Source organism: Sorex araneus, chromosome 4, assembly GCF_027595985.1.
Source record: "Sorex araneus isolate mSorAra2 chromosome 4, mSorAra2.pri, whole genome shotgun sequence".
Lineage (NCBI taxonomy): Eukaryota > Metazoa > Chordata > Mammalia > Eulipotyphla > Soricidae > Sorex > Sorex araneus.
Window position 1 is genome coordinate 113,895,256 of NC_073305.1, and position 16,530 is coordinate 113,911,785.

General features: G+C 37.2%; 1 protein-coding gene across 6 annotated transcripts in view; it reads left to right on the forward strand.

Moving 5' to 3' along the window:
- ZNF292 (zinc finger protein 292) overlaps window positions 1–16,530 on the forward strand; it is an 89,230-nt gene that overhangs the window by 29,966 nt on the left and 42,734 nt on the right. The window contains exons 2-4 of one of the 6 annotated variants that reach the window (XM_004605650.2): window positions 13,343–13,497; window positions 13,691–13,769; window positions 15,896–16,031. In XM_004605650.2, coding sequence (XP_004605707.2) covers window positions 13,343–13,497; window positions 13,691–13,769; window positions 15,896–16,031 — 370 coding nt within the window. Of the gene's footprint in view, window positions 1–13,342; window positions 13,498–13,690; window positions 13,770–14,571; window positions 14,618–15,168; window positions 15,189–15,895; window positions 16,032–16,530 lie in introns of those variants that run through there. The other 5 variants (XM_055135153.1, XM_055135154.1, XM_055135155.1 and 2 more) reach the window with 5 other exon arrangements.

Consider the following 16,530-nt stretch of genomic DNA (forward strand, 5'->3'; position numbering starts at 1 on the left):
GCATTTTGCATTCTTTTCTATGTTCTTTTTTTAGTTCATAGATCTAATACCATTCTCTGTGGATAGTAACTAGAGTTTCTTGGAGTTTGGTTTTTATTCCCTGTATTCCCTCTGCCGTCTCCAGTAGTTTGTTTATGCCTCCTTCTCTTCTTTCACCGTAAGGGGACCTATTTTGATTTGTTTCTTTCTTTTTTTTTTTTTTATTTTTTGCTTTTTGCTTTTTGGGTTACACCTGGCAATGCACAGGGGTTACTCCTGGCTGTGCACTCAGGAATCACCCCTGGCAGTGCTCAGAGGACCATATGGGACGCTGGGAATTGAACCCAGGTTGGCCGCGTGCAAGGCAAATGCCCTACCCGCTGTGCTATTGCTCCAGCCCCCTGATTTATTTCTTGAAGAAATCCTGCTGTCAGAAGTCTTTGGATCTTGTTTCTTGCATTTCCAGAGAGGTTCAGTTATTGATTCTGGCCATAACTTAAATAAAGGACATGAGGGAGATATTTCTATAGTCAGTATGCAAAATTGACTTAAGAGTATAAAGTGACCAGAGAGATAATACAGTTATAGTGTTTGCCTTGCATGCAGCCGACCTGGGTTCAATCCCCAGCATCCCTGAGCACTGCCAGTAGTAATTCCTGAGACCCGAGCCAGGAGTAACCCTTGAGCATCACTGGGTGTGGCTTCTCCTCCCCCCCTCCCATTAAACTTTTCTACAGAATAAGGTTTTGGGGGTAGGAAAGTGCCTAACTTCGACCACTTAGTTAGGAAACTGGGTTGAGGCAATCAGGGAGGGTTAAATGCTTAAAAGAGACTTTCAGTCCTTTCATTCTTTGCCAGCATCTTCACCCCCATTCTCAGAAGTGCAGGTTCTAGTGCTTCAATTTCCAAACTCATTGGTGATCTTGCAAAGTTAGTACCTTGACGCAATCTCCAGGGTGGCTAGCGAAAGCCCCATCAGCTCTCCCTCTCGCTGCTTAGGTTCGGTTAGTCCCACATTGCCCCTAATTCCTGTCTCCTCCTTTCTCCTGCTCATCTCTCCATGCACCTGCTCCTGCATTCTTCCCCTACATTCTTCTCCCTCTGTCCTCCTTGCTAGTCTCTCTGTGATCCATCTTGCTGCCCTGGTCTCTCTCTCTCTCTCTTCTTTCTCCAACTCCTCCACATTGGGGGTTGACACCACACCCCCCACCCGTCTGGTAGCAAAATCAACATAAGAAAACCCTATCTTTTCCCAGGGGCAAATGCCACTTAAGGTGTTTTTCTCCTTTCTTTAGTCCAATAACTTAATTAACATCTTAATCAACATCTTAATTATACTTCTTAACATTATTTTGTATGGATACAGTAAGACATACATTGAGTTTGTAGGGTGCCTCTCCTCGGGACATCTCTCCATAGACTCAGACTACAGTGCTCAGGCCAGTTTAATCTTTCCTAACCCTAGCAGGGTCCGAATCTAGTTATTACTTTTGGGATCATGACAGAATTTGTCCATGACCATGCTCTTAACTTATAGTTAAGCATTATGGCACTTTGGCCAGGCCTGTTTTGATGTCAGGGTAGCACATAGCTCACAACTTGCCCTGGGTCCATCCAGTCCCTCGTCGGGACTCTGCTTTTGGGGATCTAGGAAGTAAGGGCAACTGAGTTTTAGGTTGAGAGAACAGATGTCCAGGAGGTGAATTGTCATTCCTAGTCAATTAACTCCAGTTACAAAAGCATAGCATTAACTATCTTACTGTGTCCTTAATATATGAAAAGGACATTGCTCTGAATTAACTATGCAAAGGATTTAAGGAGAAGAGAAAAGCAGTATTTACAAGTTAACAGCACAAAGAAAGAGGTTACAAATAAACACAAGAATGTGTTTATTTGTATTGTGATGGGAGTAACCCAATAAACCTAAGCTCCTTGTGGCAAGGCTGAAAGGACAGACCAATGTTATCCTACTGTGGAAGTTATTTTTCTTACAGTGCAATTCTTTCATGTGTTTTCCAGCATTTAAAATATCTTTTCTCTGCAACTTTTTTCTAGTTCTTGTAGTTGATCCCATTTAAAGCGTTTGCTTGTGTGTGTGTGGGGGGGAAAGGGGGTGGTGGCTACACCTATCAGTGTTCAGGGCTTATAATTCCCGGCTCTGTGCTCAGGGATCACTCCTAGCAGTCTTAGGGGACCTTATGGGGTCCCAAGGACCAAACCCAGATTGGCTGTGTGCAAGGCAGACATTCTACCCACTGTACAATTATTACTTCAACCCCTCCTTCTCTTTTAGTGAGGTTTGGAGACAGTAAGGTGCAAAGTGCATTATGTATCCAATCCACTATTTTTACAAAAACGTAAATGAATTTTACCTTGAAATTAAAAAAAAAATAACACTCAGCCAGGCTCACAGAACCAAAAGGTCAAAATTGTAAGATGTAATTTGTATTCTTATATGTAGTGAATTTTTCCAGAGTTTATAATAATTTGTGATACAGCAATTGATTAAATGCAGAAATGGTTGTGATAATCATGGCCTTTTCTAGTACATCAAATACTGACAAACTTAAAAGTTATAAAGCATTGACACTCTAGTTCTGATTTAAGTTTTTTCCAGTTAAAATTTTACTGTAAATGCTTTACAGTAATTGTTATCTTAAGTCTATTCATAAATACATGATTTAATTTTTTTATTTCTAGCATGGTAAATATCAGGTATACCCCACATGAACAAAAACTCTGCGTTACTTTTATTTTAAGAGAATAATGGATCATATTCAAAACACTTGAGTCTGCTCTAGAGAATGCAAGATATAAATAGGAACTAGAACAGTGTAAAAATAGGCAACACTCTAGTCTGCTTTATATAGAATAATAGTGTAATTTAGTCTTCAATTTCATTATATTTAACACCTTTGTGGTTTGATTTCTCTTTTGTTTTCTCTCCTGATAATTCTTAGAGGAACTAAAGGAAGCCTTTGTAAGTTCATCTATACTGTCTTTTTCCCACGTGTATATATGTTCTTGTTTTCTACTCATTTAGATAATGAGAAATTGACATAAGAGCCAAACTGCTAGTGTGCATTTCTTTTCCCAAGGGAGTGGGAATTGGTTCTTGGGAAACAAAAAGAAAATTATAGATGTTACATGATTTATATATCTTGTAGCTCATAAGCAGATATGTAGTATTATCTTTATTGAGAATGAGAGTAGTTTGAAAAATACTAAAAGATCTCTTGGAAATGAAAAGGAGATTGAGATTCATGTCAGAGATTCTGTTAGAGCATGACCCTTTAACCTTCGGTTTGCTATATGTATTTCCTTCTAACAAGCTTATTCTGTAATAAGCTCTATGGAGACTATGATCACAGATGCTTTGTTAGGAGTCTTTTACATCTTAGTTTCTGTTGAATTGTAGAGGCCGCATAAAATTGGGCACCAATAAAAGGTTTTTGAATGTGTACTGACAGTATTAATTGCAAATTAACTGTGTGATGAATTTGAGTTGATTCTGGCCGTATGACCTGGATGGTATTTCCTCTGTGAATGGGATCATGAATAGGAATGTTCTGAAAAGGTTGCTCTATATCCCTTGAAGAGGGCAGCATCTTCAGGGCTCACCCAATACCCATGCTGCTCTCAAGTTGATGGCCTGACTCCTCATTCAACTCTAGCCAGTCATTGCCTTGATACTATCAGGTCCCAATTAATTTGCGTTTGTTTTTATTTTTAAAAGAAAGGTCAGAAAATCAATTTTTATGTTTTGCTTATAACTTAAATACTAGAGAAAAATCAGTATTTATCAGGCAACATGCACACCAATACAAATCTCTACAAGCAACACTCAGAACTGAAACCCCCACCCCCTGCTATTCCCAAGTACACACTAGAATTTATTCTCTTTGTTAGATGAAATCTGTCTCTCAATTCTGCTGTAGGACTCTTACTGCATACTGAACACACACCGAACGAGCATCTTGCTCCTGTTCAGATAACTTGAATGACAGGACCTCTGGACCTATTGTTAACTACTTGCCATGTGGTTCTGCCTAAAACAGATGCATACCCTTCACACTTTAACCTTCTGGTCCTGGTTTCCTGTTAAACACTAGGCAACACCAACTCTTATGTGACTAGTCTTCAAATTTCTGAAATACTGAATGATTTTTATTTCTGCAGAGGTGTAATAGTATTTAAGCTCTCAAACTGAAGTCATACTACTAGGGTTTTAATCTTTGCTCTGCCTTTTAAAGTAACTATGCTGTCATAGGTCTTGTTACATTAACCTTTTATACCTCATTTTGTCTATTTTGAATATAAGCATATTGTAATTTACTTGATTGTAGATTTTATGTATATATATGTATACATATATATACACATAACTCTCAGAATAGTCCATGACATACAGCATGTACCAAATTAAGCATGCTTACAAATTTTATTTGATTTCCTAATTTAATTACTTATTAATGGAAGCAGTCTGGTGCCTTGAAAGAACTCTTAGGCTTCCCTCACTTATGCTCTGTTCCAGTTTTTACCAAAGTGGTTGATACAGTTCTGGAGGGGAAGGGGTGTCCTGGAACTGTTAGGGGCACAGTAGTGGCTTTGGATACCAAGGAGAGGGGACTTCTGTTTGCTTAAAGAAGGTAGATTTCCAGAGGAAGAGTAGTTACTTTTCTAAGGATGGTGTGTAGACTAGAGAATTATCAGAACCTCTGCTCTCTACCACTTCTTTTTAAACAAGATCACAGTAGCTGTGTGTGTGTGTGTGTGTGTGTGTGTGTGTGTGTGAGAGAGAGAGAGAGAGAGAGAGAGAGAGAGAGAGAGAGATTGATTTTTTTCTTTTTAGGTCACACCCGGCGATGCATAGGAATTACTACTGGCAGTGCTGGGGGGACCATATGGGATGCTGGGGATCGAACCCGGGTTGGCTGCTTGCAAGGCAAACACTCTACCCGCTGTGCTATTGCCCCAGCCTCGTTGTTTGCATTTTTTAAACATAAAAATACACACTTATTCGTTGTTAAGGAAATGTGGGAATAAGGAAATTGGTGAAACAAAGAATGAAACTGGCCCTTCCCCCACTTTCCTAATAGAATCCTAATTTCAGTACCATTTTTATTTCATATCTTTCTTTTTTTAATTGGGGAGGATGTTGGGGGTGTACCTAGAGGTTCTTGAGGAGATCATATATGATCCATATGCACAAGTGCCTTCTATTCTGTCTCTGGTCCCTCACAGTTTTTTTTAGAGAAATAGGCCCCACCTCTGATGTTAGAGAGTTAAGTTCTGATTTTAAAGTCAAGCCTGGGTGATTTTTGGCATGGATGTGTCCTTCAAGAAGTTTTGTGGTAACTAGATTCTGGGAAAGGTTTCCTTGTGCCTAAAAGAGGTGTGAAGAAATGGTTTCATCTTCTCTTCTGTTAGTGCTGAGTATCAGGCTGGGAGTGATAGCTCCAATGCTTTATACATGGAAGCACCAGGACCAATTACTAATTCTCTTGCTACCCATGAGCACCAAGCTGATGATAGCCCAACCTCCCACAGTTCGCTAATAAATGAAGCCTTCTACAACTCTCCTGAGACCTGAGGATTGGATGTGAGCACTACCTGAGGATGGCAGAGTGAAGGCATAGACAAGTTTTTGAAAACATTGTTAAATTTTCTTTCAGTTAAAATTCACCGATAAAGAAGAGGTGGCTGGAGCGATAGCACAGTGGGTAGGGCGTTTGCCTTGCACGCGGCCGACCCGGGTTTGATTCCCAGCATCCCATATGGTCCCCCAGCACCGCCAGGAGTAATTCCTGAGTGTAGAGCCAGGAGTAAGCCCTGTGCATCGCTGGGTGTGACCTGAAAAGCAAAAAAAAAAAAAAAAAAAAATTACCGATAAAGAAGTAATTTTTTTTTTGAGTCACGTGGGAGATAGACGCTTACAAAGCTGTTCATGATTAGGTTTCAGTCATATAGTGTTCCAACACCCATCCCTCCACTAGAGTACATTTCCCAGCACCAGTGTCCCCAGTTTCCCTCCCATCCACCCCCATTTTAGGCTTTGTGGTTTGCAATGCAGGTACTGAAAGGTTATCAGGTATATACTTTTACCTACTTTAAACACTCACTTGCCAACGTGATAATTTCCAGCTACTATTGTTATACTGGTCCCTTCTATCTTACCTACCCTCTGCCCCCCACACACTTGTGGTTGATTCCAACCATTGACTAGTACTCCAAACCACTGTCTTCCCTGGCCATGGATATTTTTCTTCATAGATATATGAATATATATTTATGTGTGTATATAAGTATATATGTATATGTATACACGTACATATATGTGTATGTATATGTTTGTGTATATATGTACAATTTTATATACACAAATGAATGCACTTCTGATTGATTTCACATGATACTCTCCACATCCATCCATTTATAGGCAAATTTCATGACTTCATTTTTTCCTAACAGCTGCGTAGTATTCCATTGTGTAGATATGCCGTAGTTTCATTATCATTTGTCTGTTCTTGGGCACTCAGGTTGTTTCCAGATTCTGGCTATTATGATTTGTGCTGAAATGAACATAGGAATGCAGATGGTGCTTTTGCTGTGTGCTTTTGGGTCCCCAGGGTTATATTCCCAGAAGTGGTATTGCTGGGGCATATGGATGATCAATTTCTAGTTTTTTGAGGATTGTCCATATTGTTTTCCAAAAAGGCTGGACCAAAAGGCATTCCCACCAACAATGAAGGAAAGTAACTTTCTCCCCACATCTGTGCCAGCACTGGTTGTTCTTGTTCTTTTGCATGTGTGCCTGTCACTGTGGTGCTAGATGATATCTCGTTGTTTTGATTTGTATCTCCCTGATGATTAGTGATGAAGAGCTATTTTTCATGTGCCTTTTGGCCATTTGGAATTAAAGAAGTTACTTAGTACCACTGTGGTCAGCAAATTGTATAAATAATATCACAAGTATGCAGAATAATTTAAAGGATATTAAAAGATACTTTGCATTGATGATGTAGCTCTACAGATTATTTCACAGAGGTAGGGTTGCCTGACTTTTCTAATTATGAATACCTTTAATACTGTGCATGTCATTGGATTCTTTAATCACTGTAGCACCGTAGCACTGTTGTCCCATTGTTCATCGATTTGCTCACAGTGGAGAGGTTATTGGTGCCTGCTTGAGCAAATCTTTAATCACTACTCTGTAAAACAAAATTAAATGGTCTTTAAGGTCTCTTCTGTTTACGTTTCAGGAATATAAGTCTGGTTATTTCAGAAGTCCTGCCTGATCGTCCTAATATAGGTTAAGGTAATAGATACAAATAAGTAACTTTTTAAAAATCGTAATTTTTTTAATTAAGACATTGTGATTTACAAAGTTGTTCATAATTGAGGTTTAAGTATAGCTTCATTCCACCACCAGTATCAACTTGCCTCCCATCCCCCTAGCCCCAGGTAACTTAATTGAAAAAATAAATAATTTATTCACCAATCATGTTGGGGAAGCGTTAACTAGATGCTTCCAGTTTCATGGTAGTTCTGTTTTTTTGTTTTGTTTTTTGCTTGTTTTTTGCTTTTGGGTCAAATCCAGCGATGCACAGGGCAGGCTTTGCACCTCTGCACTCGGGAATTACTCCTGGCAGTGCTCAGGGGACCATATGGTATGCTGGGATTTGAACCCGGGTTGGTCACGTACAAGGCAAGCGCCCTACCCGAGGTGCTATCATTCCAGCCCTAGTAGTTCTGTTTTTTAACTAACAAATAAAGTGTTAAAAATGTACTTGGTAAGTGAATATCAACTTAGTCTTTTATAGATATTTGCTTTTTAACTCACTTTTTTAGTTTGTTCCCTGTATCTAATTAATATGATAATTGTAGCAGTCTTATCATTTTATAGCCTGAGATTATCTTTTATAGCGTCTCTGTAGTATACTATTTCTATTTTTTTTTATTACTATTTTTTTTTTTTAATTTTATCACCATGTGGAAAGTTACAGAGTTCTCAGGTTTATGTCTCAGTTATACAATATTCAAACACCATCCCTTCACCAGTGCCCATATTCCACCACCAAAATCCCCGGTATACCCCCTACCCCCACCCCAACTGTATAACTGATGAATTTCACTTAATTTCCTCTTCACCTTGATTATGTTCCATATTTCAACACAAAACTCACTATTGTTGTGGGAGTTATACCCTCAAACAAGATAACCCTAATAAGGAAGCATTTGCTAATTAGTTTTCCATTAAAAGATTGTGTAGTATACTATTTCTAGACTATTGAATAGCCTTTTCTAATTGGTCTTTTTAAAAAAAATTTTTTTTTTTTTACTAAAATTTACTTCCTCTGGGGCCGGAGCGATAGCACAGCGGGTAGGGCGTTTGCCTTGCACGCGGCTGACCCGGGTTCAATCCCCGGCATCCCATATGGTCCCCCAAGCACCGCCAGAAGTAATTCCTGAGTGCAAAGCCAGGAGTAAGCCCTGAGCATCGCTGGGTGTGACCCAAAAAGAAAAAAAAATTTTACTTCCTCTTTTGTTACTTGTAAAATGAGATGAAATTTTTTTTCTTTAAAATGTTAAAAAAATTTAACCACCGTGATTTCCATGGTTACTGATAGGGTTTCATGAATATAGCAGTCCAACCCCATACCCTCCAACCCCATACCCATTCCTCCACCATTGTAGGGTTTTCCCAGAAACAACTCCCCTACATTCCATCTCCCTGCCCTAAAAGCCTCAGTTCTGTAGACCAGTCGTCAAGTTCTGTTGCCTTTGACTATTATTATTTGCTTATTAAACTATTTTATATACCACACATGAGTAAGATCATTCTGTGTCTGTCCCTCTGCTGGTTGACTGCACTCAGCATGATGTCCCTCTATCCCCCCTCTTACATCCAGGTAGTGGCAAATTGCAGGATTTCATCTTAATTGCCAAGTTTTCATTTCATTGTGTATATGTACCAGAATTCTTTTTTTTTCTCCCCCCCCCACCAGAATTGTTTTATCCAGTCATCTGTCACTGGACAGTTGGGCTGTTTCCAGGTTTTGGCTATTGTGAATAGTCCTGCAGTAAACATAGAAGCACAATGTCTTTGCAGAACAGTTTTGGAGCCTTTGGGATAGGTGCCAAGAAGTGGAATTACTGCATCATGGAAGCTCAATTCCTAGTTTTTTTGAGAAGTATTCATATTGTTTTCCCAAGAGGTGGTCCTGTTGATATTCCCACTAGTGGTGGATCAGGTTTCCTTTTTTTCCTTATACTCCAGCACTGCTTGTTTTTGTTCTTTGATACATGTGCTAGTCTCATAAGTCTCATTGTTATTTTGATTTGTATTTCTCTTATGACCAGTGAGTTTTTATACATAGTGGGAGGTCATTTTTTAAAGTTCTGTTTGTTCTGATGTTTTGTGACTTACCAGTTATTATTCATTTGGTTACATATTAGAAGTTTAAAAGTTTTCTTTGATGTTAATGTTATTGCTTAATATAAAGTTACTTAATAGCATCCTAAGTGAAATATTTAATTCTATAAGGAACTTAATATTTTATTTGTAGAACTAGACCTGTGTACACATATGACTACCTATGACTTTCAGGTTTTTTGAGAGAGAATTGCAAGAGAAGAAAGGGAAGAGTTTCCATTTTAAGACTGGGAAATTACTGTGATGTATTTTATTTTCTATTAAAAGTTAAAACTTAGGAATTTGAGTCACTAGAATAATAAGGTTAATCTAAATATTTGATCTAATTCTTGTGTAAATTTGGCACATGTTCCAGGCTTGAAATTCTGGGACAAACATGATTTTTTTCATAAAGGGGAGTTATTTTATTTTTAAAATAACTTGTGTAGAAATACAGATGCTAGCTGAAGCAAGAATTGCTTGCTTAGTTATTTTGAAATCCTTAAGATGTGAGTAGGCTATTCTGTGCCCCATTGCCATAAAACACCTGAATAAGCCATGCTGATACTTCACCCTATTTATTTTTAAGACAGTAATATTCTCAGTTTCATTCCTAGATATAGAGGATTAAATTATAAAAGACCCTCTGAATACAGACATTTCCCACTTGCTTGGTAGCTTTATCTGGATTTCTTCCCCACCCCACCCCTTTTTTTTCTTTTTTTTTTTCTTTTTGGGTCACACCTGGCGATGCACAGGGCTTACTCCTGGCTCTGCACTCAGGAATCACCCCTGGCAGTCCTCAGGGGGCCATATGGGATGCTGAGAATTGAACCCGAGTCGGCTGCGTGCAAGGCAAACGCCCTACCCTCTGTGCTATCACTCCAGCCCCCCCCCTTTTTTTTTTCTTAATAGGAGCCTTCCCCTTAGGGGCAGGTAGAACCACCTGTCACACTTTGTCAGAGAGAGGTGGCAATATGTGGTGCTGATTACTAAGTTCAGGACCTCACACTGCAAGACTTGAGCTCCGTCCAACTCACCTCTTTGTGCTTTCTGATTTCTTTGTTAAGTCCTCTAGAGACATTATCCTCACCATCATCACTGTTAATATTATTGCTTTCACCAAATACTATTTTACAATACCATTTCTTCAACAGAGTTAGACTACTATTGGCTTTGATTTTGACCTAGTAGTTATCAGTGAAATAAAGGACTCAGTCCCACAAGGCTGTTCTCACGTTAGATCTGATTTCAAATACTAAGACTGTATCCAGGTTGCTGTGGACTAACTTGGAGTGGGTCAAGATCTATGAATATGTTTACTCAGAACATAAATTCATTAGGTTTAGTTTATCAGATTATCTTTTTCTGTTCTTTCATCTTTATTTTCTCAGGTCACTTACAGTTTCTGCTAGCTAGAAGTTATTAGGGAGGAAAAGACAGTATCCTTTTGAATATTTTCTGTTGTGTATATTTTGGTAGTAGAATACAATCCCTACCCCTCCTTCCTTCTTGAAATGTCAAGAATAGCAATTGTGGTAGTCTTCTTTATCATAAAAGCATTTCATTAGAGTCTTGTTTTTTTTTTTTGTTTGTTTTTGTTTTTGTTTTATTTGTTGTTTGTCTTTAGGCCACACCCGATGATACTCAGGGGTTACTCCTGGCTCTGCACTCAGGAATCATTCCTGGAGGTGCTCAGGGGACCATATGGGATGCTGGGGATCCAACCCGGGTCGGGCACATGCAAGGCAAGTGCCTTACCCCGTTGTACTATCTCTCTGGTCCTACAGTCTTGTTTTATTTAGCTCATTGTAGAACCTTTTACTGTTTTTAGTAAGTTAAAATTATAGTAGTTGTAGAGTCTTTCCTGTGGATTGTCATTTTAATTGCTATCACCACATTTTTCATTTCTTTTTTTTTTTACTCTATGATTATTTAAAAAGAAAACATTTCAAATGTCATTACTTATGCTTAGTCTATGTCCTCTAACATGCTTAGTAGCTAACTTCATGAAGCTTTATTGTTTCCCAGGAGTGTAATACTGAAAAATCTGAGGCTTTCTGGTCTGATTCCCAAAGGAAGGTCACCTTGCCTGGAAAACCTGCTTTCTAATAGCACTAATAACTTCTTGTTTCATCCCCTCTGCTTTTATGTTGCTCTTTGGAGCTTCTTCCTTCTGCTGGTTGGGATGCTGTTGGAGTCATGAATCATTGTATAGAGCCAGTAAGATTGTAACAATTGCTCAATTGAATTTTGCCTAAGCAGTGTTTAATTTTGGATAAGCAGTATTTTTTCCCTTTTAGTATTTGGTGAATTTGAAATATTCACTTCACTAAGGACTGAGTACTTAAGTACTGTGTTAAGATAAGGACTTTATTTAAAAATTACTTTACCTATTAATGTATGCTGAAGGTCTTGTGGGCAGTAGTACTGTGTGTGTGTGTGTGTGTGTGTGTGTGTGTGTGTGTGTGTGTGTGTGTAATGATTTTTTGGCACCCTGATTTGCAAAACTTAGTAATTGTTTCTGGTATAAACTAGTCCATCTTCAGTTCCACCCCTGCCAGCATTAGCATTCCTTCACCAGGTTTCTTCCCACCTTCAACCTACCCTCCTTATTAGACATATTTTTAGGTTTAACATAGTAGTTTGGATCTTGTCCTTACAATAGTATTAGGTCTAGTAGTTTACAGATATCTGACCTCTACACCACCATGTCCATTGCCCCCCACTCTATTTTCCTTCTTACTGGCATTTTTGTTTCTGTAATACAGGGCAAAGGGTTTGCCCTTTCTGGTGCTTTCCATTTACTTGTCTAGTTACTCAAGGGATAGCATCCAGTATTTGTTGTTCTCCTTCTGATTTACTTAACATAATATCCTCCAGTTCTATCCAATTTGAGTGGATTACATGATTTTATCATTGTGACTGCAAGGCAAACACCGTTAGTGTGTGTGTGTGTGTGTGTGTGTGTGTGTGTGTGTGTGTGTATGCGTATGCTTGTGTATGCCCCATAACTGTATTTTCCAGGCATCTATTAGACTTGGACACTTCAGTGCTAAGGGCTGTAGTGAATATATATATATATGTATACACACACACACACACACACACACACACACACACACACTTTTTTTTGTTGTTCTGGGTGTTCTGGTTCTGCAGTCCAAAACTACTGGCAGCGCTTGGGGAGCCAATTCATGGGATTGATCCCTGGGTGGCTGCATGTAAGGCGAATGCCCTACCTGTTGTCCTATTTCCCCAATCCAGGAACATATTGGAATAAATGATTTAATGATAATTAATAATAATGATAATAAAATATTACCTTCTTGGGCATTTTGGTTGTTTTTTTGTTTGGGAGACCACACTGACAGTGCTCAGGGTTTACTCCTGGCTCTGTGCTCAAGGACTGCTACTGGTGGTACTTGGGGGACCATATGTGATCCCAGGGATACATACTCAGGTCCTGGTCAGCCTGCATGCAAGGCAAACACTTTACCCATTGTAGTATTTCTCATGCACCTGGAAAAGTACATCTTTCTGACAATATGTAATTTATTGTTAGGTATTGAATGTTTTTCTACCGAAATAGAAAATCTAAGTTTTTTTTTTAAAGTTTTGCTGCATGCCAGTCAAGCATGCCTGGTCAGATACACTTTTTAAGTATTACAAATTTGGGAAGATAATACAGTGTTTTGGCTAGGAAAGAAAGGAAATAATACACACAACTAGCTTTCTTAAAATTATGTTATTGTTAAATTAACACTAATATTTTCTCCTACAGAGAACTTTTGGTGCTATGACTATAATTTAATACTTTTAATATAAATCAACTTTGTTTTTATGACTAAAATTGCTATTTTGTAAAATATTTCAAGGAGGAAAGAAAAAGAGTTTATGTATCTGCTAGTTTATATTGAATACTTTTTATTCTTCCTTCCAAAACAGACACTCCTTGAATATGCAGAGAAATGGAAAACTTCAGAAGATCCCTTACCTTTATTGGAGGTATACACAGTGGCTATCCAAAGTTATGTTAAAGCCCGGCCTTATCTTACCTCTGAATGTGAAAATGTAGCATTGGTTCTGGAACGCTTGGCATTGTGAGTAGACTTTTAAGTAAATAAAAAATAGATATAGCTTATTTTTTCTTTCATCTTCATAGCATAGATTTTATTATAATTCAAATTAAAATAGATACGCTATAGGAAGTTTGCTGTGCTACTGGAATGATTAGTTTTCTTTTACCTTGAATTTTAATAATGATTTGTATTCTTATCAATGTTTTCTTTTTAGAAGCTGTGTTGAACTTTTACTGTGTCTGCCTGTTGAGTTATCAGATAAACAGTGGGAACAATTTCAGGCACTGGTACAGGTGAGAATACTTACTATTAGATTTGATAAGGTATATCTTTCATCATCTTTTTTTTAATTAATAATTTAGTTAAACTTTAAAACATCTAAGTCATTACAGACCTTGCTGTTCTTAATAATATGCTGTCTTGCATATAGCAGGTACTCAGTGAATATTTGCGAAATGGGTTTGTATTAGAATGAATTTAGGTAGATTGAATATTGCATAGTTCTTTAAGCTCAAACAAATTAGGACTTTGCCAAAGCAGTAATGGAACACAAAAGAAAATGCTTCATTTGCATTTAGAAACAACTAAATGTTGAATATCTGCGATGTATTTTATAAGAATTTTTACATCTCATTTAATCCTTTGTGGTGGTCCCATTTTAAAGGTGAGGAAACAGAGGCTCATACTTAATATTCATTTGCCCAAGTTTTACACTTATATCACAAAGTAGTTATTTGAACCAGAGTTCTTTATGCCAAAGTTCATGCTTTTTCTCCTACATCTGAAAACGCATGCTTTGTTTCTTTTATTATTGCTATTGTAAGTATGTAAGTCCTATACAATTTAGCATTAGTTTTCTTTTTAAGAATGTTTAACTTTTGTTTCAAGCACTAGATTGTGCTGGATATATTATTTCTATTAAGTAGATTTTGATGAGTTAAAAGGAATGATCCTGCTAACTAGTTTCAAAAAGTATAGTTGTCTATTTCTCTAGTCAATAGTTCTTAAAACATCTTTTGTCCTTATGTTTTTCTATAGGAGATATATTGAAGAGGGTTAGTCTCAAATAAAGTATAGTTAGAGAAATCAACTTTCCTATTATTAAACATTAAGATCTACATCAAGTGCAAAATTCTTGAAGGTAGGAATCGTAATAGCTTAATATCATAGGATTCCACATGGTGTCGTCTTACACATGATAGATACTTAATAACTGTTTGTTGAAATGAAGATGTCTCGTCCTGTTTGTTACATTGCGACTAACTTTTTGATCATGCAGTTGCCTGCTTCAGCATATCAGTAACTTATGTGTTAGTTTTTTTTTCCCCAGCAAACTTTATTTTTAAAGGTAAATCTTTCAGAGTTCTTTACATTATTTGGCATTTAAATTTGTTCTGTTAGAGAATTAAGTTGTTGATATAAAAATATAACAGGTTCCTCATGCTACTTATTTTTTCAATGTAAGAAAAACTTCTAAATTTTCCAGTTTAAAATTATAGCAGTAATTGATACTTTTTCATAGGGGCAATGAGGGGGAAAGTAACTTTTAAATTCCACTTATGGGCGCTTTCAAAAACTGCTTAAAGAAAATTACGTACAGCACATGAACTAGTTGCAGTGGGAAGATTTATCACTTGAACAGTTTTCTAAAGCACAGAACACAGCGTTAAGAATTTGCATGGCACTCTGCTCTCATTTAGAGCTTTTTTCAGGTTAGTTTATACCTGCTTATAGTGTTTGCTTCATTCTGTGTGGGTTTTAACCATTCAAACATTCCTGACTCCACTAAGGATAATTTCCATTAAGTACAAGGACTGGTTGCTTCCTTTCCTAGAACTTTGCCCGTAGAAAGTTTCAGTAGAGTCTTTTTAAATTTAATGACAGCTCTTGGTTTTTGGTGTCCTAAAAAATGTCACATGTATGAATACGTATACACAGTTTGTAAGCAAGGTTCAATGTTAGTTATATAATGATAAACTTAAAAAGAACATATTTGGTGGTTTTTAATAATAGGTTTCTTTATTGAAATTTGTGTATTGCCAGTATAAAAGGCCTAAGGGACAGTAGTGTTTTTTTTTTTGGAAATTCTTTTCCTCAGACAGGATTAAAAATGTATAAGGGTTTTAATGCTATAGGTACTCTAATCATTTCCTTGTGGAGTAATTGCTCATGGTTTAGATTGGGGGAATTTTATGGACTTCTTTAAGTACACTGTATTGATTTTAAGCTTACAATTTATTTAATTCTTATCCTTGACATCTTTTAAAATTAGAGGTAAAAGAATTCAGCATTTTGTAATGTGACATGAAAATTTTAAGATAAAGTCTTACTTTTCAAAATTTAGTATATATTTAAAGCTTGATAAGCTTGCTTTTAAAAATCTGTTGTAATTCTTTGGATGTTTATTTAATATTTATAGGTAGCTCATGAAAAGCTGATGGAGAATGGCAGCTGTGAATTGCATTTTTTAGCTACTCTAGCTCAAGAGACTGGGGTGTGGAAAAACCCGGTACTGTGCACTATTCTTTCCCAGGAACCATTGGATAAGGATAAAGGTAAATTTTCTAGAGAGAAAAAAGAGAGGGAGAGAAAGAGAGAGAAAGGGAGAGCATCATTAAACTAGAAAAAAAAGTGCTTTAAATTGTTTTGATATAATTTGTCTCCAGATATCCCAAAGAAGGACCATTTTGTTCAGTTTTATCTGAGTTGTCTGAGGCCCTTCACCTCTATTTTATTTGGGGAACAATATAAAGGATTATATAATTTTTAAGTAATAGGAAAACTAATTTTCCCCAAGATCTTTACAGTAGAGGGATTTCCTCTACACTGCCCTGGCAGATGACAATCTGTATTATATCTGATAACTTATTTGACAAATGGAGAAGACTAAATAGGATAAGTAATTCTTCAAAATAAAGAAATCAGTGCAAAATTATTACATTTTCTTAATCAGCTTATTGCTTAGTCTGATTTTGTTCAGTTATGTTAGATTATGAGTTTGGGCAGTGAACATCCCAGTTGAATTTATATTGATGAAATCTCCACTGGAATGAG